At 39.6% G+C, this 27,906-nt stretch overlaps 1 protein-coding gene and 1 long non-coding RNA gene across 5 annotated transcripts in view; one reads left to right on the forward strand and one right to left on the reverse strand.

The window, feature by feature from the left end:
- Positions 1-27,906, forward strand: part of LOC116699139 (epidermal retinol dehydrogenase 2) — a 97,159-nt gene that overhangs the window by 12,507 nt on the left and 56,746 nt on the right. For all 4 annotated transcript variants that reach the window (XR_004334377.1, XM_032531554.1, XM_032531552.1 and 1 more), the window contains exons 3-5: positions 2,150-2,281; positions 3,782-3,881; positions 19,928-20,072. Coding sequence is in view for 3 of the 4 variants with exons in the window: in XM_032531554.1 (XP_032387445.1) it covers positions 2,150-2,281; positions 3,782-3,881; positions 19,928-20,072 (377 nt within the window). In the remaining variant the exon portion in view is untranslated. The remainder of the gene's footprint in view (positions 1-2,149; positions 2,282-3,781; positions 3,882-19,927; positions 20,073-27,906) is intronic.
- LOC116699140 (uncharacterized) lies at positions 1,135-13,570 on the reverse strand. The gene is made up of 3 exons (XR_004334378.1): positions 13,474-13,570; positions 4,339-4,344; positions 1,135-1,148 (listed from the first exon to the last, which is right to left on the reverse strand). It is a non-coding gene; the product is annotated as an uncharacterized LOC116699140 (long non-coding RNA).

The raw sequence follows: 27,906 nt of genomic DNA on the forward strand, positions 1-27,906 counted from the left end.
TGACAAAACTGATAAATGTTTTACTTCTCAGGAGAAGTAAGGCCTGACGATGACGGCACAATATTTTTTTTTCAGGCCTTTGAGCTAGTTCAGCTGGTTGAAGGCTGAAGTCTGTCCTGAGACTGGAGACATTGACCAAAGGTCAATTCAACATTGACATTGGCCATAACTTCCTTCTACAACAGCCTTACTCTGGGCTCTTACTTAAGACTGGCTGCAGACAGTTTCTGTTAATCGGCATTGTGAACGGAGGCATCGGCCAATTTGGCATTAATCTGCCTATGACTAGAAAAAAAATACTGAGACCACAGTACGGATTCACCAGCTGAAACTCAAATAAATAAGCAATGAATGACTTCAATAATCAATAATTGATCTCTGCAAACATCAGTGTAAAAGACCTTGTCAGTGTCCAGCAGACATCTGGTCTGCCACCTATAGTAAATATGCCTCTTGGTATGCCATGGGTGTTAAGAGCAATACTAAATTTAGACCAGGCTACATTTTTCCCACTTTGTTTTCATCTATTTGTGGTGGTAACTGGAAGTGTGTGAGTGCGGGGGGGCACTTGTCGCTACACTGCAGGTCGGCAACAGTGATGAAAAATATCGTAGGTCCATGGGCATTAATTTCATGTCGGAGATGGGTGGCCGACAATAGACATAAAATTTCCTAAAGCACCCAAATCAAGCTCATTTTCAGGTTCATAATTGTATTTTGAGGTTGTACCAGAATAGGTTTACATGGTTTCATTTTCACATAACACCATATTTTTGTTGTACTGCACATTGCTGCTGCTCTTTCTCCAATTTTGGTCAGTACAAGGCAGGATTAGCCGGGAGACTTCTTGTAAACGAGGGAACACTTGTAGAATACCTGCAGAATAGGGACATGGAAGAAGTTCTTTTGGAGATGAGCTTGGTGAGCTAGTTTGTTTTGTAGCAGTGTTTTGCCATTTAGTACAAGCTAGCATGCTATGGTTAGCCACCTTGTCTCAGCTAGTTAAGTAGAAAGCTATGGAGATTTGAACACCTCATCTTGAGACTGAAGGCAGAGGACATTCAGAAACCTGTAACTCACTCAAAATGGCATTTTTTCCCCCCCAGGTTTGTATGCGTGTGCAAGCACCAGAGACACAAAATAACCCACTTTAAGAATAAATATTCAATGGTACAGAAATAATACGTACACAAATGTACTTTTATAGGTACAATGTGTAGTTGTAAGCAGGCTGGCAAGGCTGTTTTTATTTACATAAACATGGGAGGAAGCGATTCTTTACTCCAATATAGATGATGCTGAACTGAGCCTCCTAGCAAGCGAACTAGTCAGCCAGCAGGCCTCTAAATTAGAAAATTTTAACAACTTAATGTTTCATTTAGAGGCAGACCGATCTGCGGACCAACATTATTGGCCAATATTAGTTATTTTCCAAACTACAGACGAAACAGCCTTCAACCATGTTGTGATTATTGCAATATATTGCATTATGTTTTTTATATTTGGATTGTAATCTTTTACACTTTTACTTAAAGATATTTTCAGCATAAATTGATGCAGAAAAAGGTCCACTGACAAACTGATCAGCTCAAATAGCATGCACAACAAGCTGGGCAATCGCTGTTTTGCACTGCATTCACTTCATTTAAATGGGGGCGGGCTAAGCCCCCAACCTCTTCCTAGAAAGACCTAGAAATGCCCCTGGTTAGCTCACACAGCCAGACTAAAACATGTGGTTTAGCTGTGAGTCAGATCACTGTGATGTCAGCCTGCCTAGGTTTCCTGATGCTCTGATCCAACTGCCTGGAGATGCCACAGATGTTGATCCTGCTGAAAGGTTAGACGTCATTAACCTCTTACTGTGTTGGTGAAGAGCAGAAGGGATTTTAGCGTTTGACGCCATGGAGGCACATTCTACTGCCTTTCAACTTTTAGAGGTGCTTGCACTTGGTGATAAAGCAGTAGACCTGTTATTGATTGGGCCAAACTAGGATGAACAGATAATTGGTCAGCTTGATCTAGAAAAGAATTTATTCGTTGTTACAAAACAAGCTAATTCCTGGAATGGTGGTGCTTGATAAACAATGTGTATATTTGAGTAAATAGGTTTGCATGATACATGACAGATATATTCCTTTACTCCATGCAGGTAAAGCGAGAGGTGGGTGACGTCAGCATTCTGGTCAACAATGCTGGGATCGTGACAGGAAAGAAGTTTATGGATTCTCCTGATTCCCTGATTGAGAAGACGGTGGAGGTCAACACCATGGCTCACTTCTGGGTCAGTCACACACGGCACACCACACAGCTAAGCTTTGGATCCATGTCATTTCATTTTCTCCAGTTGTCTCCCCATTAAGCATCTCTTCATTATCTCTTCAAAGATAAAGTTCTATCCTCAGGTGTAGAGATGCACCATTCCATCAATTGATCGATCAATTCGTGATCAGCCACCCGTCCAAATGGGCCGGTTGCTAGCTGATTGGCCTATCAGTCTCATTTTTCTGACACAGTGGCAGCTGCGGCACACAGTACAGCCACACACACACCTCCTCTGTATCGAAGTTCTTTAGAGCTGCAGGTCAACAAGTAGTGGAGGAGCAACCGATAGATAGATAGATAGATAGATAGATATACACACACTTTTGTAAGTCGTTCCCATGCATACTACTCAGAGTAATGGCAGTATCTCCCTCTCTTCACTCAGTAGTTGTTGGGCAGACCATTGGCCCCAGGAATTGATAGTTAATATAATATATACATATTATATTATTCTAAAAGGACACTCATTCATAAATAACTTTATATATGTATATAAAAAAATAATGTGTGTGTAATGGGCCTAATTTCTTCTGGCAAAGTAAAACATGACCAGTAACCTGGGTCCCTTATTTTTTTATTTTGTGATTTGCTTGAGTGACAGAACGTCCTGTAACCTTCTACAGTTTTGGAGAAAGGTCAACATTTTAAATGGACAATGTTTTTATTATAAACATACAATAGAATTTTTCATAAAAATGCTAATATTGCTACTTATATTCTTGCATTGAAATGTCTAAAAACAACTAAACCTATGATTATATATTTGTAGATTGTATCCTTTATCCCAAATGTTTCCAACAGCTTTCAATCCCGGAGAAATCTGTAATCTTAATCAATGACACAATGACAAGTGTGTTGTTTGCTCGTCTATCAATGGCGTCTTATAACCTTTGACCCTCTAGTTGCTCTCACGTCCGTTAAAACACGGGAAAGACCAGATGATTCGTTAGAGGAATTGTAAATCATACAATGTTGCTAATTATACTCATCACAGTAATTTACTTTTTTTTTCTTCAAAAAAGCATTTTTTATTAGCTCAAGCCACTTAGCAGCACAGTTATACAGCAGAGACCTTATTTATTGAAATTTCAATATAGATCAATCCAGCTTAATGTTACTTCATTGTGCTACGTTTAAATTAAATACAAAATATATATTTTTTTTTAAATCATAATTTGGCCAAGAAAATTGCAATTAGGGCATTTCTACTAAGGTAAAAATGAGGACAACTACCAAACTTCATCTCCTCTTAAGACAGTGAGATGCAGTTGAAAGCTCTAGAGTTTTTTATTCAAAGTTGATTTGACCTTTTTTATTTCTTTTGGTCATAATCAAGATGATGAATCAACTTGCAGTGTATTTAAATGACATACTTTGAAAGTGGTTGTCAATGAAATCCCTGTTTAGGTTTCTATATTTAGTTTGATTGTTTGTGTGTTTTCTGTCTCTTTCTGTTCAGACATACAAGGCCTTCCTTCCTGCCATGATTGCCAACAATCACGGCCATCTTGTCAGCATTGCTAGTTCTGCTGGACTCATAGGAGTCAATGGATTGGCAGGTGTGTGTTTTCTCTTCCTCATCAAATGCACGTCACAGCATCTTTCAAATTCAAAGATTGTTCATAGTCTAATGGTCGGACTGCCACCTTCTTTATTCAGTGTGACATCTTGTTCATTTTAGCCAATTTCTGTTTTGGTCAATGTCATTTAGTTGAGTTTTGTTCTAACCAATCGGTAGTAAGTTAGTCTCAGTGGACACAGAAGCTATAGCTGGTGTCAATTGCAAGGACCAGTAAACTTAACGTCTTTCATGCCATTCAAAAGAGAGTTCTATTTATTTTTATTTGTAAGTCAAGTTAAAACACATGTCCTAGCTGCTTTCATGCTTGTTACCATGTTGTGACCATTGGATTGAGCTTGCTATGTCCACATTCTTGGTGGCACGGTGGTACAGGGGTTAGCACTGTGGCTTGTGCTTCTAAATCCTGTCAACTGGTCAGTGTGCTGTTGATGGACACACAGCTGGAGTTAGGGATGTGCTTAGCTCCATTCTTTCTGTCAAGGCCGATTACAACATCATTTTAAATAACGGGTAAACCCGATGTATTTCCCAGCCAATATTTGTTGTAGCTAGAGATGTTCCGATACGATACTGGCTACTGCCTAAAACGCTGGTATCGGGAAGTACCGGAGTTTATGCACCGATCCAATACCACGTCATAAAGCCGTAAATAAAATCTACGTTAAAGTAGTTTATTTGTTCTTTTTCTGTTATAACTGACTGTCAAACTGGATAGTAAAAGAAAGTTCTGTGGCATTTATTGTTTGTTTTGAAAAGGTAATCTGCGCCAGACCGACAACAGAGATCAAAATCATCTCATTCATACATGGATAGTAGTATACACCTGTTAAAACATAATAAAATATATGACCCACTGGTATCGGATCAGTACTCCTTATCGTAATCGGTATAGGGAAGCAAAAAATGGTATTGGACCATCTCTAGTTGTAGCCCATTGTGCTCTGGGTAGAAAACTCCTCATGATGGTCTTTAAATCAGAAGTGTTTTCTGCTGCTGCCTCAATGAAATATTCACAAAGATGCAAACACAAACAACCAATTAACAAAACACACTATCACGCCCTGCTGTTAGTGTTCAAAACTGCATTTAAAGATAGCATTTTGATCATGCTGAGTTTAAGGAGAATGCTGAATCAATTCTCCAGATATTTTACATAACACTGTAGGATACCATAGAACAGGGATCTGCAATCTAAGGCACTTAACCAATTGTTCACAGCCATTGACAGAATCACAGCCTGTTATTTACCGTAGTTTGATTGAATTTTTTTTTTTTAATTTGTGTTTTTCCCCGGCATCTGCCTTGTGCCAAGAAGACATGTCTTACTCTGCCTCTGATTGGCTTGTTGCCTTCTTCATAGAAAACCGCTTTCTCATGCCCACTCAGGCAGTGTTAGCTTTTTCCCTTTGTACCGCGTAAAGGGAAAAAGCTAACACTGCCTGAGTGGGCATGGTAGATTATGTACACTTTTTTAAAATTTATTTAGAACATTTTACTCGCCACACAAAATGCAATAACACAAACAATAAAAAGATACATCACATAAAAATACAAAGGTGTGTGTGTATATAGTATGTAAATACATAAATTCATAGTTTTAATGTTTTTCTCAGCTATCTGAGGGACTCGAGTAAAGAATTGAGTTCTTTGAGAAAAGGTAAAGCGTTTAGTTTATTAGTTTATTATTTTATAATGTTGATTATAAATGGGTTTAATTACCTGTTCAGTAAAAGGAGCAGCTTTACTCTATATGGCGTATTTCTATTTGTATGTCCTGGCCAATTGACAATAGGCATCCTATAATGTAATTGTTAAATATTTAAATTAAATAATTTACACTACATTTATAATTACAGCAGGCCTAAGGAAAAGGGTAAGACATTCAAAAATGTGGCACACAATTGGAACAAGCACAGTTGATGGCAAAGTGATCCAACAGTTAATGCAGTGAAAAGAACAGTAGTCACAAAGGCAAAAATTTAAAGCACATACAAGACATAACATGAAGGCAGCAGAGATGGCGCGACAGCAACCATAAAACACACATCACATCTGACAGATTAATGTGTGCAGTTATAGTTGTCGGACAGCCATATTTTAAGGTGTGTTGTAAAGGTGAAATATGTATGTATGCATTTGAAAGTGGTGGGCAGTAAATTCCAGTTTTGTATTGCTGAACAAAAAATAAAAATTGACCAAATGTGCTTTTCTTGAATGAGATTAGGTCACCTTCTTGTGACCTGGTCATCTGATTGCTGTTGGAAAATGAATGAGTTAAATTAGGGAAGCAGTGTTATGCAAAAGCCTGTAGACCAAACGGATGTTTTTGTATTTGATTACATCTTCCCAGCTCAGCAGTTTAGTTATTTAGGATATAACAATGATGGGAACTGTCAAGGCTTCTGGTCTAAAACTTTTGAGTTTTTTTATTTATTTATTTTTGGTAAAGAGTTGCAAATGGAGTCAGTAGTTTGGTCCCAGATTGTCAAACAATGTTAGATGTGCCAAAACCATAGCATCGAGAAATACTTAAATTGTGGCACAATACTAATGTTTTGACCTTTTTAAATGGTTATATTTGACACATTGTTACATTGTCTCTTTGTAAAAAAACATTCCTAAAGTTTTTATAACATTTAGTTGAAGTCAGGAATGATTTAGCCAACTGGTGATTTGATCTATAGCTGTGGTGAGTTTGTCAGCAGCCAGAAGTTTGTCTTGGCATGCACATATACTACAATAGTGTCTGCATACATTAGTGTTTTTGTATCAGGGCAAAATGATGGCAGATCATTAATATATAAATAAGCCCAGTATTGATCCTTGTGGTACCGCTGTGCATAAGTTAATATATAAACAGGCCCTAACCCCCCCCCCCCCCCCCCCCCCCCCCCCCCCCCCCCCCACCACCACCACCACCACCACCACCACCATTCAGTAAAACGGCACGTTTTAGAGTGGCCTTTTATTGTGGACAGCCTAAGGCACACCTGTGCAATAATTCATGTTGTCTAATCAGCATCTTGATATACCACACATGTGAGGTGGATGGATTATCTCGGCAAAGGAGAATGTGAATACGAAAAACTTTATTGTCCACAAATTCTTCTTTGGTTTAACCATAAATTCCAGAATACACGAAAGACAGGACATTACAAACAATACATAGCCAAGATGGCAGATAATACAAATAAATAGAATAAACTCCCATTTTAAATCAATATTTTGTGTCAAATTATTGATTTTTGTTGGGGTTCTATTTGCTATAACAACCACCTTGCTCTACGTTATTCCTTACTTGTTACATTATGTTGTTAATGTTTTAAATTTGACAATGTAGTGTGGTACATTGCAAACAAAGGTCAGATATTATATTGCAGTAAGTACTAAGTGACCTTAGAATCGAAAATGTAATCAAGGATTTGGAGAATCATGACACCCCTAATGTAGAATACTATTGATTACATTTTTTTTTTTTTTTAATGATCTTGAAGATTTGAAATGGACTTTGGCAATTAACTTCTATAGCTATCTATCCTTTTTTGTCACCTAAAAAATACATTTGCAGGTACTTTCTTTCTGTTGATGAGGATATAAATGATTGTGAGCAAATGTATATATTAGACAGGTTTTGGGTGTTGAGTGCTGTCGGATGTATTTTTGTTATGAGTATAAATATTATGTTTGTATGTGTTGTTGTACCTTTTGAAGTATGTTTTTGCTTTTCCTTTTCCCCCCTAACCCTTTTAATTTAATTTCACAAAATGTTGGCACAGTGGCAACGCTCAGTGACAAACAAGGCATAATTGGGCAACAATGTGTCAGTGACCCTTACAACCCTTACCTACTCTGACCAAACCAGGTCAGAACCAAATGGGGATGGACACACACACACACACACACACACACACACTTATATAGACCAAAATGGACCAAAAAAAAAGTAATGTAATTGCAGCTGCAATAGAGCAGTAGAGTAGTGAAAAAATGTAAGCCTCTTCTGAGTCTCGATATGTTGAATAAGGTAACAAGTTCCAGGACAGGATTCCATGTATCTCGGAACTCCATGGTAGGTCCTAAGAGTGAGAATCTTAACTTTTTAAAGATTTACTTTGTAAAGCACCTCATTAATCAATCGGTCATGTGTTATTGGGCAGGTGAGTCGCCAGTTGAGCGTTTGATTGTTTCCGGGCTAACAAGGTTGTTAAAGCCAGGGTCCGCTTTAGTGCTACAGCGAGGTTAGGGTCGAGGGAGTGCCAAAAATGACTGACAATAAATTGGGAGGAATGGTCCGGCCATAAGCTCTGCTCTGGCTGGATTTAATTTGTACAGAAGTAGGTCATCCGCATACAGTGAGACTTTAAGTTGTGGATGGCCATCCAATACCTTTTGAAGCCTTAGAGCATAGCCAAATGGCCAGGGTTCTATCATGATGGCAAACTGGAGTAGCGACAGCAGTCAACCCTGCCTGGTGCCTTTCCAGAATATTGTTAGTTTGAAACATAGTTTGGAAATCAGAAGAAGGGTGGGAAATAGTTGTAACATGACTTTAAAATCAACATCCACCGAGCCAAAATTTGTATGTTATAAGTTGTTAGTTTGTTCTGGTTTCCTAACTGCGTTGCAAGTTATAGAAGCTTAGCTGGGAGCTTCATGGAGAAAGCTAAAGTTAATGTTAGCTGCCGTACAGCTGTCAAACATATGGTTTTGGCTGTGCTTTCAGACATGTCATTGTGATAACCGAACGTTAGCCTTTACAACAGAGCCGCTTCGATACACTGTTATTACATTGTTAGAGAACATTTCATTACAGAGTTTTCTGTTGATTTGTGTATGTTGCTGTGTGCTTGGTAGAAAATAATGTAAACAGAGAGTGGCGTGCCACAAATGCAATGTGCCATCAGGGCTCAACATTTAAGACTTGTCAGCTTGTCCGGGACAAGTGGATTTTTTTTTGTAAGGCAAGTGGAAGAGAAATTTAATTGACCTACTGGACAAGTTAAAAACTCAAACAAAATAAAATGCCATGTTACATCATTTTATATGCCACTCATTGCGTCTATGTTACCGATTTTTTAAATTTATTTTTTTTACCCAATATCAGTAAATAAGGTATTTGTTGCATAACTGTGTCGCAAAGTGGGATGTAATCAATGACAAAACAATGCCATGTCCGAGGTTTGTGTTGAATCCTGGGTTAAAAATTGTAATCCGAACCTGATACAGCCCTAACAGCTATACAACCTTATTTTACCTTATTTATTGATGTTGATTGATTTCAATATTGATTCATCAAACACCAAAGATTCTTATGTACCTTTTTTAAATAATGTCTCCAAAATCATTTCAGTGGTTTATTAACTTGTTCGAAATAAGAATAATGGTAATGGACTATTCCACTTCAAACCTGTAGGAAGAGGAAAAGTGCTTTGGTGCCTACTTTAAAGGCACTGGTTGACATGTAGCTAATGCTAATGCTTGGTCTATAACGTTAGCTATTTCCTGGTGAGTAACATAGATTACGACATCGTTCAACATGCGGTTATTTTTAGTACAATTGTTTTGACCACTGTTCACAGCTCTGGGCTAACCCACAAATTCATCAGTAATGGTAACTATATAGCTAGACTACTAATCTAATGGTAGTTTAGCCAGCTAGCTAACACCGCACTGTCTGTCTGCCTCACTCGGGAATGCTTCAGTCGGGATGAGAGCTGACAACAGCCCCCGCCCAAGGACACATCCACAGTCAGTCCCCAGCCAGCTAGCAGCCAGCCCGGTCAGCACTTAACTCTGATGGTAATGACGCTAACAGCAGTTTACTGATCCGTCGGGAAACGGACCCAGGCATCTGATTCAGAACAGCGGCCATTCGCAAAGTTACACCTCCGTTAGCGTTACCGGTGAAGCCTCCCCCCTTTGCTTTGAGCCGTCTTTACAGTAAGCTAAATTTAACAGACAAAATGGGGATAAGGCACCAAAAGGACTAATATTAATTACGATTTGAGGATGTGTCATGATTCTGCCTTCTTACTCCGCAACACAGGTTTGTGGATCAGAGTATCGCAATTTTGGTTTCATATTGAATATTAGGCAACGCCGCAGAGACTCTGCGATGTGTGTATGGATCTTTTAGGACTTTAGAGGAGAGCGGGGAAAGTTTTGAAATATTCTGCAGTAAAGCCAGCAGGGTGACGTGCGTATTGAATGATGGTTCCTTGAACCTTAGCAACAGTTATGAGTCCCTTGTGGCTTTGTCGTCTATTTGTTGAAAGGTTATACCATTTGAGCATGCCATCTACAATGGGAGGGCAATCGGAAGCTCAGTGTAGAATTGGCAAATATGACCTTGGTTCTAAAATGGTCAGTATGAATCTCCCCTGAGCTAGATGTAATGGCTGGAATTGACGGTGCGGTTGCCCCGCTCTGGCCTGATGGGCTAGAAGCTTTGCCGCTTTATCCCCAGATTCAAAAAAGTGCTTGGCTTTAGGGCTCAGCGGTATCTCAATATTTTACCATATCGATATATATTTTCAAATGAGATATGGTTTTAGACATTACCGTTTATATTGATATAGTTTCATATTATGACCCATTTCTTCGTAAAGCCATGTCTGTGTTTGGATCTCTCCTCTCACACTCGGTGCAGCCCTGCCCCCACTTGCTCACACACGGCTGCAACATGAAAGACACGGCCAGTCCACATTGCTGTCATTTGTCAGTATTTGTACCAGTATTTTTGCTTGTAACCTTCTGTTGTGGCTGAAAGAACTGTAATTAATTAACGCAATTAACTTCAGTTCTATTAGGAATAGCCTGTGTGACATTGCCTACTGGACCTGGGCGAGAGATGTGAACCATGGCCGGAGTATCATAGTTAATAAAAAAGCAGCGCAGTGACGATGCATACATTTCATGCACAAGGCATAGATGGATCGATCGATCAATCTATGACTGTGACTGCCACTAGAATCCAGTCTGCAGTGTTGTTTAAACACTTCACTGATAAACCAGATAAGTGTACAGTAACGGCTTCATGGTCAAAGTTTTTGTAGGCTATCATAGAAGTTATCGTAAAAACCTTTAAAGTATGAGCCTCTGTCTCTCTTGCCCTTTCTATCCCTCCCTTTTAATCAGTGTGCTTTTTTATTTGACAGCAAGTGAGTGTTTTAGATATTTTTTTCCTTTACATGTGTTGCAGCTGTATATTGTCAAAAATTAAAGGAAGCCTTGTCTTTCCATTTCATTTTTTGGACAGTCTGTTTTAATTTTATGTGCTTGTGGCATCTTATACGTGGCTTTGACTTACAACTGACCATTTATCCCACCGTGTTAAAAAAAATACCGAGATATACAGTATATGGTTTGTCACCATTTAGTCTTCTGAAGCCTCCCAGAGTGTACGCCTTTCCACACCCTATGAGTCATTCAGCTCAAAAAAATAAAGTGATTTGGGAGTGCAGGAATTGCTAACAGTAATCCTCTACTAGTAATAGAGTTGAACCTCCACTGTTTAAAGTTAGTTAGTTTGCGTGCTGAAGTTGAGGTCAGTAGAGTTTGCAGAAAAATGAGTGTTTGGGAAATGTATATCTCTATGGGTCTGTATGCCCAAGTTATTTGGCAAAAGCATGCAGGGTCCTGGCTGATTATAGGTGAAGTAGACGACGCTTTACCCAATTATCTGCCCAGTACAGGGTCTTGGGTAAAGGAGAGGAGAGAAACACACACACACACACACACACACACACACACACACACACACACACACACACACACACACACACACACACACACACACACACACACACACACACACACACACACACACACACACACACACACACACACACGTTACAGTGTACAAGGCAAACGCATATCACGTAGCCATCAATTCTGAGCCCTAGGGTTTTTTTGCAAAGCCAATCTACCGCTCCGTAAACTACTGTCTGATCATGTGACAGAGTTGTTCCCTGCACTGCTCAGTTTCTAGATGTTGACAGTCACAAAGGACCAAGTAATGTGAGGAAAACGGATAGCAGTCGGTTATACCTCGGTCTCAAGGTTTACTAGTAAACGCAACATTTTGTCCCGTCTGTTTTTTTAGACAACAGCAGTGACCATTGCTAGTCAGTGTCTGTTAGCTCACAGGGCTCTAGGGTGCAAGTAACATTTTTCCTCTAGGACGCACCGGTGCACCTAATGTCCACCTAATCTGCTGCCTCTCTTTGCGTTACATGACCCATTTCTTCTGTAAAGCCCTGCCTGTCTTTGGATCGCTCATCTCACTCTCCATGCAGCCCCGCCCCCATTAACTCACACATGGCTCCATAGCAACATGGAGAGACACAGCAGCAATGGTCCACACTTCTGATATTTGTCCACAGTTTTAATTGTTATTAACACAGCTGTATATTGGTGAGCATAAGAGGCCAACCTGTATTCGGACCAGTGTTGCTGCTGGTAACTCTGCTATCGCGTCCGCCACAGAGTACAACACAGACAAAGTTATTGAATGGAACTAACTTCAGTTCGTAGAGTAATAGCGTGTGAGATGGAGCCTGCTGGACCTGCAAGAGATGTGACCAATGGCCAGAATATCATAGTTCATAAAAATGCAGCGCAGTGATGATACAGACATTTCATACACACGTGTGTAACTCCGCTGACCCGCCATTTGAGCCGTGCTGGACCCATTCATAATGAGTCAGCCGTCTGTTTGTAGCGTATAATATATCCATCGCTCTCCCTCTCTTTCCCTAGTTTTTTGAATCAGTTAATGTTGAAAACAAGTGAAGGAGCTTTCTCAGGGATACTTTTTTAAAAAAAAATTTATATATATCCTAGGTTATTTATTTCAGATAATTTTCTTTTACATGTGTTGCAGCTGTATGTATGTATGTACAACATATAACTTCAACATAAGAGGAATGTAGCACACTATGAATGTGAAAGCAGTTATAAATAGCCTATGTGACAATATTTATTTTGGTTAAAATCAACAAATCGTGATCATTAATTGTGATCTCAGTATTGATCAAAATAATCGTATAGCCCTACTGAGCCCTGCACCTGAGACCCCCAATGTCTGAACTGTACTTTAAATGTCTAATGCACAGCAGTGCATTGTCTTTGCACGCGCATGGAGTTGTCCATTTTTGGCTCTGAATATTTCATCTCCCAAGACAACAGATTAGTTCAGTGTCAGAAAGGTTTTAAGTGCAGAGGAGCCGGCAGTATTGTAGCACTAAGTGCGTGAGACCCAGCTCTCTGAGTACCCACAGCCTCAGAAAAGGAGCTGCAAAAGTATGAGATTTTGCCCATCAAAGTTCTTGGGTCAGTCACATATCAGCTACTTCTGGTTTTACAGTGGTGCATATTAGTTTAGGAACCCATGCTAAAGTTGACTAAAAAGAGGAATAAAAAAAAAGTGTTTTGGAAATTGATCTTAATGCCTTAATTTAAAAGGAAAATTCAACCTTTAAGGACACCAATTTTCTTTGTGAATGAATAATGTATCATAAATAAATAAATGTTCTTCCTTACGATACATGGGGCATAAGTATACAGACCCCTATGTTAAATTCCCATAGAGGCAGGCACATTTTTATTTTTAACGGCCAGTTATTTAATGGATCCAGGACATTATGCATATAATAAATAATAATAAAGTTCTCTTGACCTTTTGGAATTAAAATACTACCATGCCTAGAGATTGGCAGGGGTTACTTTCCATAAGATAATTTCTCAATACAAATCAAACCAGCTACAAGGCTAACTGAAATTAAACCATGCCAATCTCTAGGTATGGTGAACGGTTTGTGATGATGTGAGGTCCCTTTTTATTCCAAATGCCAAGGGAACTTTATCAGGATGCATAGTATCATGGATCCTTGAAATGGCCTTTAAAAATAAAAAATCTGCCTGCCTCCATGGGAATCTAAGATAAGAGTGTGTATAATTATGCCCCCTGTATTTCAACCCTCATGTTGTCCTCGGGTCCAATTGACTGTCTTTCCTATATTAATGTTTTTAACTACCCAATTGTAATTACCCAAAATAACATGATTGAATCCACACAACACCAGTACAACTTTCAGTAATTCTGGGGTGTCTTATCAAATTGTATAACATTTAGAAAAACAAAGTTGTTTTGAAATAGTATTAAGTAAAAGTTGAAATATTCCAGTCTTTGATTATCTATCAACATCCATTCCTTTTATTTTATTTTAAATAATTCCTAATTTCTGCTTTTCTAACTCAAACATTAGGTATAATTTCCTATAAATGAGGTTTATTGATCATAAATTCCAAAAAATAAATGTAAAACTAAAGTTAATAAGTTAGTGTTACATACGTGTACATGACGTGTTGAAAACGTCAAAGTGACAAACATTGAAAAAAGTGTTGAAAAAGGGACCAAAACATAAAAAATTGAACGTTGATTAAAAGCCTCAACAAAAGTGATGATTTTCAATTTGACGGTAAGACAACACAAGGGTTAAGGAGGAATATTTATTTATTCACAATTAAAAAATACATACTCATTTCATTATGGAAAAATAATGACCGCAATATTTTATATACAGAGCATTAGCATTCATTCACAAAGAAAATTGGTGTCCTTAAAGGTTGGATTTTTCCTAATTTTTTTAATGAACTCATTAATTATTATGAATAATTAATCAATTTCCAAAAGATGATTCTTATCTATCTATCTATCTATCTATCTATCTATCTATCTATCTTTTGTGCTGTTTTTAGTCCATTTTAGCATGGGTTCCTAAACTTATGAGCGCCACTGTATAAACAACCAATTGTCCTTGACTATGACCCTCAGATTGGTCCCATAAAGCTTTTTCTGGAAAAGTAAAAAAGATTTATTTCAGTGAGTAAGTGAGGGTTTTAAAATAAATTCCTATGGTCCCAACTGAAAAGGTGTAGGTGTGTTTTTTTTTCTCGTTTTTTTTTTTTCTCTCGTGTCCATGAATGTAGCTACTGGAATAGTCACAAAGTTCCATTTGTAGATAAAAATAAATAAATGGACCCCCTTTTTGGCGCTACGGTTAACACCAAAACTAACTTTAACCCTTCCTTACTTCCTGCTTCTTACAGTGCAGACGCTTGCTGCTTGCTCCGCTTTCTGTGCTATTTTTGCTGATAATCGTGCTTTCCTCTGAGAAACTATGAGCAGCGGCTCTTGGACACTTCAAAAAACACTGGACTATACATTTTTTGTAGACATAGTAGGCTATTGCATATTTTAAAATTTTTCGCGTGAGCGTGGCTACCAATAGCTCAAGCCTGCCTACAGTGATTGTTGCTAAAGCTAATTAGCAGCAGATGCCTCCTTTCTCCGTAGAAGACTACTACAAACCTTCAGAAGATTGCACTTCTGGAAACCAAGGGCACCTCTAGAAGTGACGTGGAGTTAACGGATCTTGTGGAAATGCACCCTACCATGGACCCATAACAATGGACAGAAGCATGCTAACACACGGCTAATTAGCACCAAGACTACAAGAAACAGGAGGGTGGAACTGGTAAAAATCAACAGGGGCGGTCCCCTGGAACTCGTTGGTGCGAAGCCTAAGAGTAAATCATTTTCCTGGGAAATGGGAGGAGACTAACGGGCCGGCACAGCGCCCTGAGGTTTGTGATATGACCGATGGCTGCCTATATCATGGGCAGAGCGCCTCTCAACCCCTGTACCTAGTAGGACACAGCCGTGGACAGCTGCAAAAGGGAAAATAAGCAACAAAATGCCCCCCAACAACCTGGTGTGCAACTGGATAACAGATGTGTCCTCTGCTGCAGCGTGGGCAGTCATCTGATGACCGGGACTGCGTTCTCACACCACACAGCAGGGTAAGGACTGAGAGCAATTCAAAAAGTAAAAAGCTAACAAATGGGCCTCAAACCTGATTGTGGGTGACTCTGCTGAAAAGATTAAAAAAAAGTTAAAAACAACAAAATACTATGTTTTCCCAAAGACATGGTGTCTGACTGACCCAAAAAATCCCAGATATCGTGGCAGACACCCAACTGTGAGAACATTATTCTGCATATAGGGTCAAATGATGTTGTAAAGCAACAGTCGAATTGCTGAAACTGGACTTTAGGGAACTGCTTGACACAGTCACCCTAAGCGCAAATGTGTTATCAGTGGTCCTATACCGTCAGTCCGAAGAGGAGATGAGAGATAGCCGACTGTGGGACTAAACAAATGGCTTTCAATGAATGTACCGTCCACTCTCTGGAGTTCATTGACAATTTACACTTTCTGGGAGCGCAGACATCTTTTTAAAGCAGATAGACTTTCCCTTAACAAGCCAGGAGTAAAGTGTTCACCTCTAATCTGCTTACTTTCTGGCTACAACATGCTCCCTCTGCCAAGGTCACAACACAAGGAAGACACAACAAAGTGCGGCAGTGATCCGCACAGCCCCCGCCTGTGCAAAGATTTGACCATGGGAGACCAGAGAGCAGAGACACGAAACCTCCACTCCCCTCTTCACCGTCCAGCACCCCTCAAACCTTCCCAACCCCGAACCTTCTGAGGATCATCGCTGTCTCTACTGATGTCTCCACACACCCTTTCCCTTATTTCCCCATCAATTATGCACCCCTCCTACCCCCATGGCTCAACGGGCAAAAGTAACGCAAGCACCACTACCAGGATGTCAGAAAACTCCTTCCCCCCAGACTGATAAGGACGTTGTGTGCAAAATCTGGCAAGCCACATGATATGTGCCGGGCCTTGGCTGCAGGACTAGTGATACTAATGACTCTTTTCAAGACAAGCCGGGCCCTGTGGATTCAATTCTTCCTCAATTTCTGTTGTGATAGGGAATAGGAAAAGAATGGTGAATAAGCACTTAACTGCAAACTTAGCAAATTAGCATCCATTCCTCGTCAGCTACAGCCTGTCCCAAAAATGAAAACACACTAACACTAGCCTTACTAAACGTCAGGTCTTTGGCAGGAAAATCATTTTTAATCAATGATTTTATTACTAAGCACAATGAAGATTTTATGTTTTTAACTGAAACCTGGTTAGAGCCATAATAACAGCGCTGCTGTTCTCATCGAGTCAGCTCCCCTAACTTCAGTTTATGAGTGGGAATAGAGTGAATAAGAAGGAGGTGGAGTCGCCATTTTGTTAATGACTCATTCCACTGTACGCAATATGTTATGGAAATTTGTTTCTTTTGAATATGGTGCTCTTCAATTAAGATTCCCTCAAGTGATGTTTCTAATATCTACAGGCCACCAATATCTGCAACCTTCATTGATGACTTCACTGAATGCTGTCTATTATCTGCATTAACTTTGATTGTGTAATCATTGCGGGTGATTTTAACATTCATGTTGACAGCCCCCAGGACAGGGGGACAAAAGAGCTGTGTTGTGTTTTTGAGAACTATGGACTGACTCAGCATGTGACGGAGCCCACCCACAATAAGGGGCACACTCTGGACTTGATTGTCTCCAAAGGTCTGAACATTTCCAAGGTTGTGGTGACTGACGTTGCTCTCTCAGATCATTCCTGTGTTTTCTTTAACGGCACTATCTCTGTGCCCAAAAGTGTCCAAACAAAGATAATCAGAAAACGGTATATCACTGAAAACACCAGTGACACATTTATACAGCTTTCTCTCCACACCAGCCCTTCTGGGTCTCAGTCAATGAGCTTGTAGATATTTCAACGGTAAAATTACAAATGTTATTGATGCCATTGCTCCCACTAAGGTCAAAGTTGTCTCTGGTAAGAAAAGATTCCAGGAGAAATGTCCTACTGGTGAGAACAGAAAAAAGAGAGTGTAGGAAAGCTGAACGAAGGTGGCGAAAAACAAATCCCTGGTCCTTATAACTCCTATAAAGAGAGACTTCGCATTTATAATTGGAACTGAGGAATGCAAGAAGGTCCTTTTCTCGTGATTATCTCTAGAAACAATAATAATTCACGTGCTTGTTGGCTACTGTGTAGGTTAACAAACCCCCCGTACCAGTAGCATCTGAACTTTATCTACCAAGGCCTGCAATGACTTTGCCCTTCTTCAAAGACAAAATTCAAAAGATTAGACAGTCAGTGCCTCCATATCAAGTCAGGATATGTGTTGTCACAGTGTCAAGCAAAAATAGTTCCAATATGACAGAATTTCACACGATCAACCATACAAACCTGGAGGACATATTCAACATCTGAAAACCTCGACTGTTGCCTTGAGTGTCTACCAACGGGACTTTTCAAAAATGTTTCCAATTGTTTGACTTCTGATCTTCTACAGATTGTGAACACCTCTCTTCTTTCAGGAATCTTTCCACAGGCCCTGAAAACTGCAGTAATCAAGCCACTCTTAAAAAGAACAACCTAGACAAGTCACTAATGAGCAACTATAGGCCAATATCAAACCTTCGTTTTTAAGTAAAATCATTGAAAAAGTAGTCTTCAACAACTCAACCATTTCTTGTCACTAAGCAACAGTTTGATACCTTTCAGTCGGTGTTTCGACCAACACACAGCACTGAAACGGCTCTTGTCAAAGTCTTTAATGACATCCACCTTAACCAGATAATGGCAAAATTTCAATCTTAGTATACTTGATCAGTGCTGCATTTGACACGGTCGACCACGACCTAATACTAGACCGATTGGAAAACTGCGTTGGCCTTTCTGGCTTAGTACTAAACTGGTTTGAATCCTACTAAAGAATAGGGATTACTTTGTGTCTATAGGTAATATGCATCTGAGCGTACAAATATGACGTGCGGAGTTCCGCAAGGCTCCTTCTGGGGCCTCTTCTGGTTAACATTACATGCTTCCACTGGCTCAGATTATGGAGAAAAACAAATAAGTTACCATAGTTATGCGGACGACACACAAATTACATAACCTATTGCCAGGGGACTATAGTCCAATACAAAAACGACTAAGTGCATCGAACAAATTAACGGCTGGATGTGCCAGAACTTTCTGAAATTAAATGAAGGAAAAACTGAGGTGGTTGTTTTTGGAGCAAGAGAGGAACGATTAAAAGTCTGCGCTCAGCTTCAAAAAACAATGTTAAAAACAACAGACAAAGCCAGAAAATCTTGTGTAGTCGGACTCAGACCTGAACTTAACAGCCACATTAGACAAATACAAAGTCAGCCTACTATCACCTTAAGATATATCAAGGGTTAAAGGACTTATGTGTCAACAGGATTTGGAAAAACGTCCATGCCTTTATCTTCAGTGACTTGCATACTGTAACGGGGTCTTTACAGGTCTCCCTAAAAATACAATCAGACAGCTGCAGCTGATTCAGAACGCGCTGCCGAGTCCTCACACTAGACAAGAGACTGGATCACATCACTCCAGTTCTGAAGTCTTTACACGGCTTCCTGTGTCTCAAAGAATTGATTTCAAAGTACTCTTGCTAGTTTAAAATCACTTAACGGTTTAGGTCCAAAATATATTGCTGATCTGCTACTACACTATGAACCACCCAGACCTCTCAGGTCATCTGGGACAGGTCTACTTTCTGTCCCAGAGTCAGAACTAAACAGGGTGAAGCAGCTTTCAGTTCTATGCTTCATATCTGGAATAAACCCAGAAACCTGTAGATCGCTGCCTCTCAGTTCTTTTAAATCAAGGGCTGAAGACCTTCTATTTGAGCTGCCTTTCTTTAAATGACTAATCTTCTTAATTTTATGCTGCACTGTAAATTTTATCTTGTTGTTTTATGTTTCTCTTGTTTTTAACTGTCTATTCATGTGTTTTACCGGTTTTTAAGCTTGTGATTTTTAACTGTTTTACTTGTGTTTTATCTGTTAACTGATTTTGTGTAAAGCACTTGAATGCCTTGTTGCTGAAATGTGCTAACAAATAAAGCTGCCTTGCCTGCCTGCGCTTGCCTTAATAGTCAAGGATAGCTAGCTGCTAACATAAGTGTTGTGTAGTATGACAGATTGGTTGGTGTCTCGTTCTGTGGATCCCTGATCATCCTTTTCACATGTTTGTTTCTCCTCTTCTCCCTGCAGACTACTGTGCCAGTAAGTTTGCAGCAGTAGGTTTTGCAGAGTCCGTGGGTCTGGAGCTGCTGGCAACTGGGAAAGATGGCGTCAAGACCACCATTGTGTGCCCGTACTTCATCAACACTGGGATGTTCAATGGATGTCAAACTAAGTAAGTTCACTGTTTTGTATTTTCATTTCATCAGACCTGTACGTGGTGCATTTTTATATCAATACACAAAGCACAAGACTCAATAAGCCATCTTATCATATCTTAGTCTAAAGTTGCATTTTGTTGAAAAAAAACAAACAATATTGTCTGATTAGCCAGTGGAGTGATATGAGGATGGGGGGGATGTGGTTTTGTTTGTGCACCCTCATTAGGATCCTGTAGGATTCCAGTGCTTCTTCGATTCTGATCCTTTGAGGGGCAGGGTAAAAACGGATCACATGCCAAATTTGTTTAAATTTTAAATAACTTTTACTAAATCAAGGTGTGGGGGTGGGTGGGGGCTGGCTCTTTTATGTCTACCCTCAACAATTAAAGCCCAGCTTAAATACCCCCAGAGCATTTCACTCAGAGGAAACTCAATAAAAAGCCATTTTGCGGACACTAGATATCAAACAATAGCCAGACACTATATTGTATTAAGTTGCTCACAAAATACCCCTGCGAATCAAATCCATACTTGCAGCGTTAACTGGCAAATTAAATTTGCTGAAGTGTTAAGTTTAATGATAATAACGAAAAGACGAGACAGCACTGCCGCCTTTAAACGCTGACAGTGGCAATATCAACATGTATCATTGACAAACAGTACAACACTAAAATGTAATAAAACACTTTTTATTTACATTGCCTTCTATCTTTTCTTCTTCCCCCTCTGTCTCTCTCTACACACAAAAACACGCGCGCATACACACTCACATTCCAGAGCCAGCTGACTCCATCTCTGTAAGTCAGTCTCTCCACTCAGTCCAGTTCTGGTGGTTGATTAACACAGATTATTAGTGATAGGCCGGATGGAGGCAAATGTCTGCTCCTCAACATTTCAATATTTAATTTAATTCTTAATCTGCAACGTTCTTTGTCAGGTACTGTAAATGTAGTACAATGTAAATTAGCTGTTCCATTGACTGCCAATGTTTTCCTCTGAAGTAGAAGTGCGCTGTAAGTCAGTAGTAGGCTGGTTGCACATTAAGTGCTTTGGGGTCCTTCAGTAAGTAATTTTGGAGTTCTTAATAGGAGTGTCTATGCTGATTTTGATACCACGGTAAAAAATGATTTTTTTTCTAAGATTCCTTGTACTTGAACTTGAAAGATTAACTTCTTTTATTAAAATACTTAAAAAAACAAAGATATAAAAATGTGCAAAACAGCATAGAAAAACGTAATGCGCATCCAGACATCTTTTCAAAAGGTGCTGTGCAAAACATAACTGGATATAAGTGGATATAGCAGTGCAGCCATTCAGCTAACAAGATAAACATGGGTTGTTTTTTTTCACAGCATTGCACACCTTTTCCTGGCTAGGTCAAGGTTTGTTGAGGAAAACTAACATGTCAAAATGGTCTTGGGTAAGTCGGGAACGTCTTGGACTGACAATGATTCCTGAGACACCGAAGACCCTTTTCGAAGCACAGCTTCAAGCCGCAATGCCGACATACCTCCTTGCAAATTCTGCAAGTTGAGGTATTTGGCCTCTAGGAACTCACCATTTAACTTCTCTTGTGTGGAGAGCCCTGCTTGAGATGATGTGACATCACTGGCCTTTTTTTCTCCTTGAATGGCTGAAAGCAGATTCTCAAATTAATCTTTGACTTTTTGAATTGCCTGCTTTGGCTTGAGGCCGCTGCTCCTGTTGCCATGGGGGTTTCAGATGCAGTGTTGGGAGTAACGCGTCACAAAAGTACCGCAATTACAGTAGTGTATTCTTTTTTGCTGTAACGCAGTAATGTAACTCATTACTAATTAAATTTTAGGAATATTATACTTGTTACAATCTCAGTAACGAGAGTTATAACTCATTTTAACGCAACAGTTTAGTTTTCACCAACCAATTCACCATCACCGCAAAACATTTCTTCACAGGAAAAAAAAGCTGTGAGTGTTATTTCTTGCTGCTGTATCAATGGTTGAGATGACTGCAGAGATAGATAAATTTTCTAGATGGACATTATTTTCAGGTGTTATTACGCTGCGGTGAACCAAGCTGTCCAGTTTCTGTCCCCGTGGTCAGAGCCAGGACCAGACAAGGTACGGACAACATCTGTGTCCAGCATGTGACGGTACGTCAGCGCGGACAGTGTGTCCGAGCTGCTCACAGATAGAACCATGTCAGGAATTAATACTTAGGCTTGCTACACGTAATATCACTGCATTTTTTTCAGCCATGGAGAGTAACATTTACTGTAACCATTTATTGTTTAATATGTTGCAGTTTTACAAACAAGAAAGTGAGCAGACGGACATGTTTTGCATCTAGCGTCTCACGTTCATCTCACTAAGCTAGCAAGAGTACATAAACAACTTCCGTGTAGGCTATTTTAAAATAAAAGCACTTCCTGGTACAGTTCGCAGTAAAACTAAATTACTGTTAAACAAATAAAGTTGTGTACCTTTTCACATAGCAGCTATATATGAATTACTATAAACTATGTAGATAGTGAGTTTTATTCCCACATAATTGATTTCCTTTTAGAATGTTTTAAACTAAACAACATGAATTTCTTATTCAAGTGCTTTAAACAAACATTTTACAACAATGCCATACTTTTAATTGAGTATTTTCATTTTCCTACTTGCATTGTACGTCTATTTTTAGAGCTGTATTTACTTTGCATATTTATATTAATTATAAAAAAAATATTATAAATAATCTATGCTGTATTAAAGTGGATAAAGATGAGACTTTATTGATCTGGTGGTGAAATTCACACGCTAGCTGAGGCAACGTCTGCTGTTATTTTGGTGAAAGTAATGCAAAAGTAGTGTAACGCATTACAATTCAGACAGTAATATTTGAATGTAATTACTCTCAACAGTGACTAGCAATCTATAATATATTACATTTTGGAAGTAAATTGCCCAACACTGGGATGTACCAGCTCAGTTTCACTCATTTAAGTGGTCTATCCATTGCCTTGGCTTTCCTTTGTGCTGTAATTCTGAAATCCGGTGGATTTCTGAGGACTATGGTTACCTGCTCCTCAGATCTCTGCAGGGTAAATCCAGACCGCTAGCTAGACAATCTACCAAATTCCACCAAAACAAGTTCCTTCCCACAATTTTGCAGCGGCACCACAGCTTTTCCCGGTGCTTAGCACCGCCCAAGCTTAACTTCGTACATGTAATGGTGGTCCATATAAACGACATAGGAGTTGAAATGCTGAAGAAAATTCATTGTGTCTTGAAGAAAACATAGCATTTGAGAATGATTGTTAATCTGTGTGTAGTAAATGTGAGAGAGAGAGTGGGACAGCGGCTTCCTGCTGTGCTGACAGTGAACAGCTGTTGTTGATCTGAGCAGAGTAGAAACCCTGCGCTCCATGGCGCACGGCTGACTCGTATTCTATACTCCTCCTCTCGTTCACTTCGCACACACGCCACAATATCCGTATCATCTGAATATGTCTGAAGTGTCCTTCCTGACATCTGGGCCTTTCCTGTCTTCTGTGGGATCATAGGCTTTCCAAAAGCTTTGTAATACAGCCTGGAACTGTTGTTAATTCCACAATACACAATAATTCTAAAACAATAAATACACTAATGAGCGATTTATTGATGATATGAAAAAGCCATCAAGACTTCTTGAATTCAGTGTGTCGACCAATCACAAGGCTGTCTATCTGACTATCTTCTTCTTTGGTCTTTTACAGTAGGGTGCAGATGCTGCTTAAATGAGGCAGAAGAATTAATAGCCTTAATTTAATACATAATACATAGATTGTCATTTGCGCTCTTGGATAGTATTGTAGAAGGTGTTTTAAGATGGCACAACTAACATTTTGGATTAAAGTGTATGGAACTTTCTGGAAAGGGAAATCTTTATTTCTGTTTGTTCTGATTGCCAAGACTTGGGAAAACAATTTAAAAAAAAAAAAAACTGAAGTCTTGTTCATTATTTTTCTATTTGTGATTTCAATACACTTTTTTTGGAGATTTATTTCCATTTAGTTTTTCTTTTGTGTTCATAATCAACAATTCATACATCCATGTGACATCCCTGCAGCATACATAACCTGATAGTCCAGGTTATACTGAAATATGTCTATAACTTGATTGTTCCTAACAGGGTTGAGATTATATTATTACAACAGGCAAACCAAAGATTGGAAAATATAATTTTATTTCCAACAGGTTTGTTTTTGTGATTAACAAAAAACATGTTTTTTAACAAAATATACGATATACAACTTACAACATGAACACCCCCCCCCCCCCCCCCCCCCCTTGTCATCACCACCAAATCAAGAAAATAGTAAAATGACTACAATATTCAAAACCATTCAACATAATATCAAAATAGACAAACCAAATCAAATGTGTAAATGACCATAAGTCCATCATACACGTCTCTCCCCAGCACAAAGCTTCATAGGAGCCCCAACATCAAGTTATTTTAATTTACAAAGTAAATACAATGGCTACTGTTTCACAGCACTGTGCAGGGTCCGAAATTAACACTTGCCAGTCGCCAAATGTGGGGGCAGGCCGACACACAAACGCATAAACACTGGCACACACGCAAGCCACTACCTTCTGTTTACTGATAACCAGGCTAATTAATTAGCTAGTAAAGTGCTATTAAGATTTGTGGCAGCCAGCCTTCCAAAAGAGAGCGCAGGAAATCTCAGTCTCAGTTCACCCGTCTGGGAGGCTCTGACACACTTTCTGCACTCCATGTCCACGGACGGCTGTAGGCTTGTACCGGTGTTGATTGTCGGACACATGCAGCCACTTTGCTGAAATCGCTTGCGGGACCGACTCAAGTCCACAGCGGCCCGCGGCGTGTATGTCCGAGCCTGTCTCTAGCGCCCCCACCTGCAGGTTGTCAGCTGTGTCTGCCTGGTATAGCCTACTCTGGGACGGCCGAGAAAAACAGAGAAAAGAGGAGCTTAAAATGCAACTTGCTATGTGATCTTGGGATCTGGACGGGAAGGATAACTCTGGGAACTAATGCAGCTGTTTATTGCTTTTCATCTGCACGTGCAAACACACTCTCTCCAGTAAGGTCTGTGTTTTCTGTTGCATGTGAAGACTGTGGCGGTGCACCGACAGGGTAGATACACATGTGTGAAATCACCTCAGATCCACATGACACGTGCCAGCAATCAAGCTAGAAAATATAGCATCTGCAGTAAAAGGCATCCAAAGACGTCCATTTTCACCCTCTGCTAAGGCCGGCGAGTAACCCTCACCAGCCCTTTGATTCCGAGCCATGAATTCATGTCACAGTTAGCACTTTCCTCACCAGGCATAATGCAAATTCCCAAACTGTGACGTATAGTGAACGTAACCAGTGAATGCAGCATGACCGACTGTTATTGGACTCAAGAGCCCAACATTGAGCTTTAGGCAGCCATACTTGTATTTCTAGAAATATCCAAATCCATTAGTATAATGTTTAAGTCATCACTTCGCTATATCACAATAGTGTCATTTATATAGTAGTGCCCATCTCTGTCGATGATGCAGCTGTTTATAATTACTTAGCAGTATTTGTTTCATTTTGAACTTCCTATTTTAATGTAAAACACTTTACAACTTTTGTTTTGGAAAGCGCTAAATAAATAAATTGTATTATTATGATTGTTATAGTGTATTCACACATAGTTGTGGTTGGGCTTATTGGCACCCTGTAGTCACCAGTGGAATGGAGAGTTGTTCAGCCAGCAGCTTTCATCACAACTCAGATGATGCCATAAACCATAATATGAAACATCTTTGATCACAAAGTCATAATGCTCTCTTTGATCGCTCTGATGGCTTCAAATGATTCGCTATTATCGTCTCAGGCTACCTCTGCTCGGCTTAAATGAACCAATCACACTTATTTTCTCCGCTCTGATCTCACTGTCCTCCTATTTATTTCTTTTCTCTGGTCTTCTTTTTGTATAAAGCTAGTACAGTGCCCATTCAAAATGTGCCTGTTTGGAACGGGCTGATTGCTTGGCCTGTGGTATTGCTACATAGCTGTATAGCGTACTACTGACTTACAGTGTACTTCTAGATCAGATAAAGACGTACTACTACATTTACCTGACAGAGAATGTTGCAGATTCAGAATTTACACACATTTCACAAATAAAATGTGGTATAATGAGTCATGGACTGATGGCAGTGCATTTTTGGCACAGACTACATCTTTGTGAGACAGACTCACAAAGATGTAATAAAACAACTCTGTAATGTGATTTGGTTAAGAGAGAGGGGGGTGGAAGGTGGAACGTAATGAAAATAAAGAGTTTTTGTTCTGACTATAAAACGTTGGGTATACTCAAGTGCGACACCGTGCACGGGGTGTTGTGGATGCTGTGCAAGCTACAAGTATGCATAGAGATGGTTATGCTCAACACATTGTCAGTTGCAATGTTCTCCAAAACACCAGAGGGCAAACATGCAAAATAATCTGTAAATAAGTAATTGTTGAGAAGAAGAAAGCGGAAGTTAAGGGAAGCAGGCTTTCTGGCAACAGTCCACAATAAACTTCGGCGTACCGCGAAACATTACATTCATCTACTCTGATCATTAACATTACTGTTGTTTACCTCCAAATAAACTGCTTGTAACTCTTAAGAATGCTCTGCATGAAGCCGTTCTTTTTAGCTTTGACAAAACAATCTGTTTTTCCACACTCTCCAGCAAAAGGTTTCATTCATTCATTTATTTATTTATTTATTTGTGTCTTTCTCTGATCATATATTTAAGGCTGTTTGACTCCCTGTTTGTTGTCTGGGCATGGAGAATAACACAGATGTTTGCGTAGTTAGAAAAATCCAGAGGTGAATGACCCTGGGCAACGACAGCTTGCGGAGTCTTCACGCTTGAAATGATAGATGTGGTGATGTCTAGAGCACCACGGCAACCATAAATTACGCTTAACATGGTCCATGTTACATGGATGTTTACTACGGTTTCTACTTCTTGCTTTTTTCCAGATGATTTTGTCTGTTTGCCCTCTGGTGTTTCAGAGAATACTGCAACCAACAATAAGTTTAGCATACAGTCTCCAGGCACACTCGTAGCTAGAGCACCATCTGTGGCCCACGCACGTTGTCGAGCTAGAGTATACCCAACGCTTAACACTTCAGCAGGGGTGTTCATTTCCAAGCAGGCATAGTGGCTTGACGGTTACATTGAGTATGGATTTGATTCATTGTGGTTTAGTAAAATGTACACTTTATTAATATCCAATGCTGTCAAAACTGATTCAATCATCAACTGATCATTGGGTACCCAGGAAACTATGGATGGAAGAACGGTTTATGAGGTATTTCAGAGACAATGCAAATTGATTTATTCTTTCCTTCTCTTTGACTTTATTTGTGTGTCATCAAGTGGTAATGGATTCCAATGGATTTTCTTGTTTTAGATTTCTTTCTTCTTTTCTTTTCTTTTGTGTGTCTGTCTGGGTGTAACTGCCCATACAGAAAGCCACTAAGCAGTGCTAGCTGGTTGTGATAGGCAGTGCTCAGACTGCTGTGAGATTGACGGACTTGTCATGGCAGAGGAGTAAAGAGGAAGTGTGAGAATCAGATTTTATGTGAAAGTTGGACGCGTCAGCTTTCATTGATCGCTGTCCATCGGACTCTGCCCAAGGCATCCAGCTGATTGTCTATTTGGCAAAAATTACCAAGCAAATTACTACACAAGAAGAAAAACGGTAGCATGAGGAAAGCAAACAAACGACAGTGGGAGTGCACACAGAGGTCTCTTCTCTTTAAATTTTTTTTATCTTTGTCTCATCAATACACTGAGCTGGCAAAAAATTACATTTGAATGT

This window comes from Etheostoma spectabile, chromosome 12 (genome assembly GCF_008692095.1).
Source record: "Etheostoma spectabile isolate EspeVRDwgs_2016 chromosome 12, UIUC_Espe_1.0, whole genome shotgun sequence".
Lineage (NCBI taxonomy): Eukaryota > Metazoa > Chordata > Actinopteri > Perciformes > Percidae > Etheostoma > Etheostoma spectabile.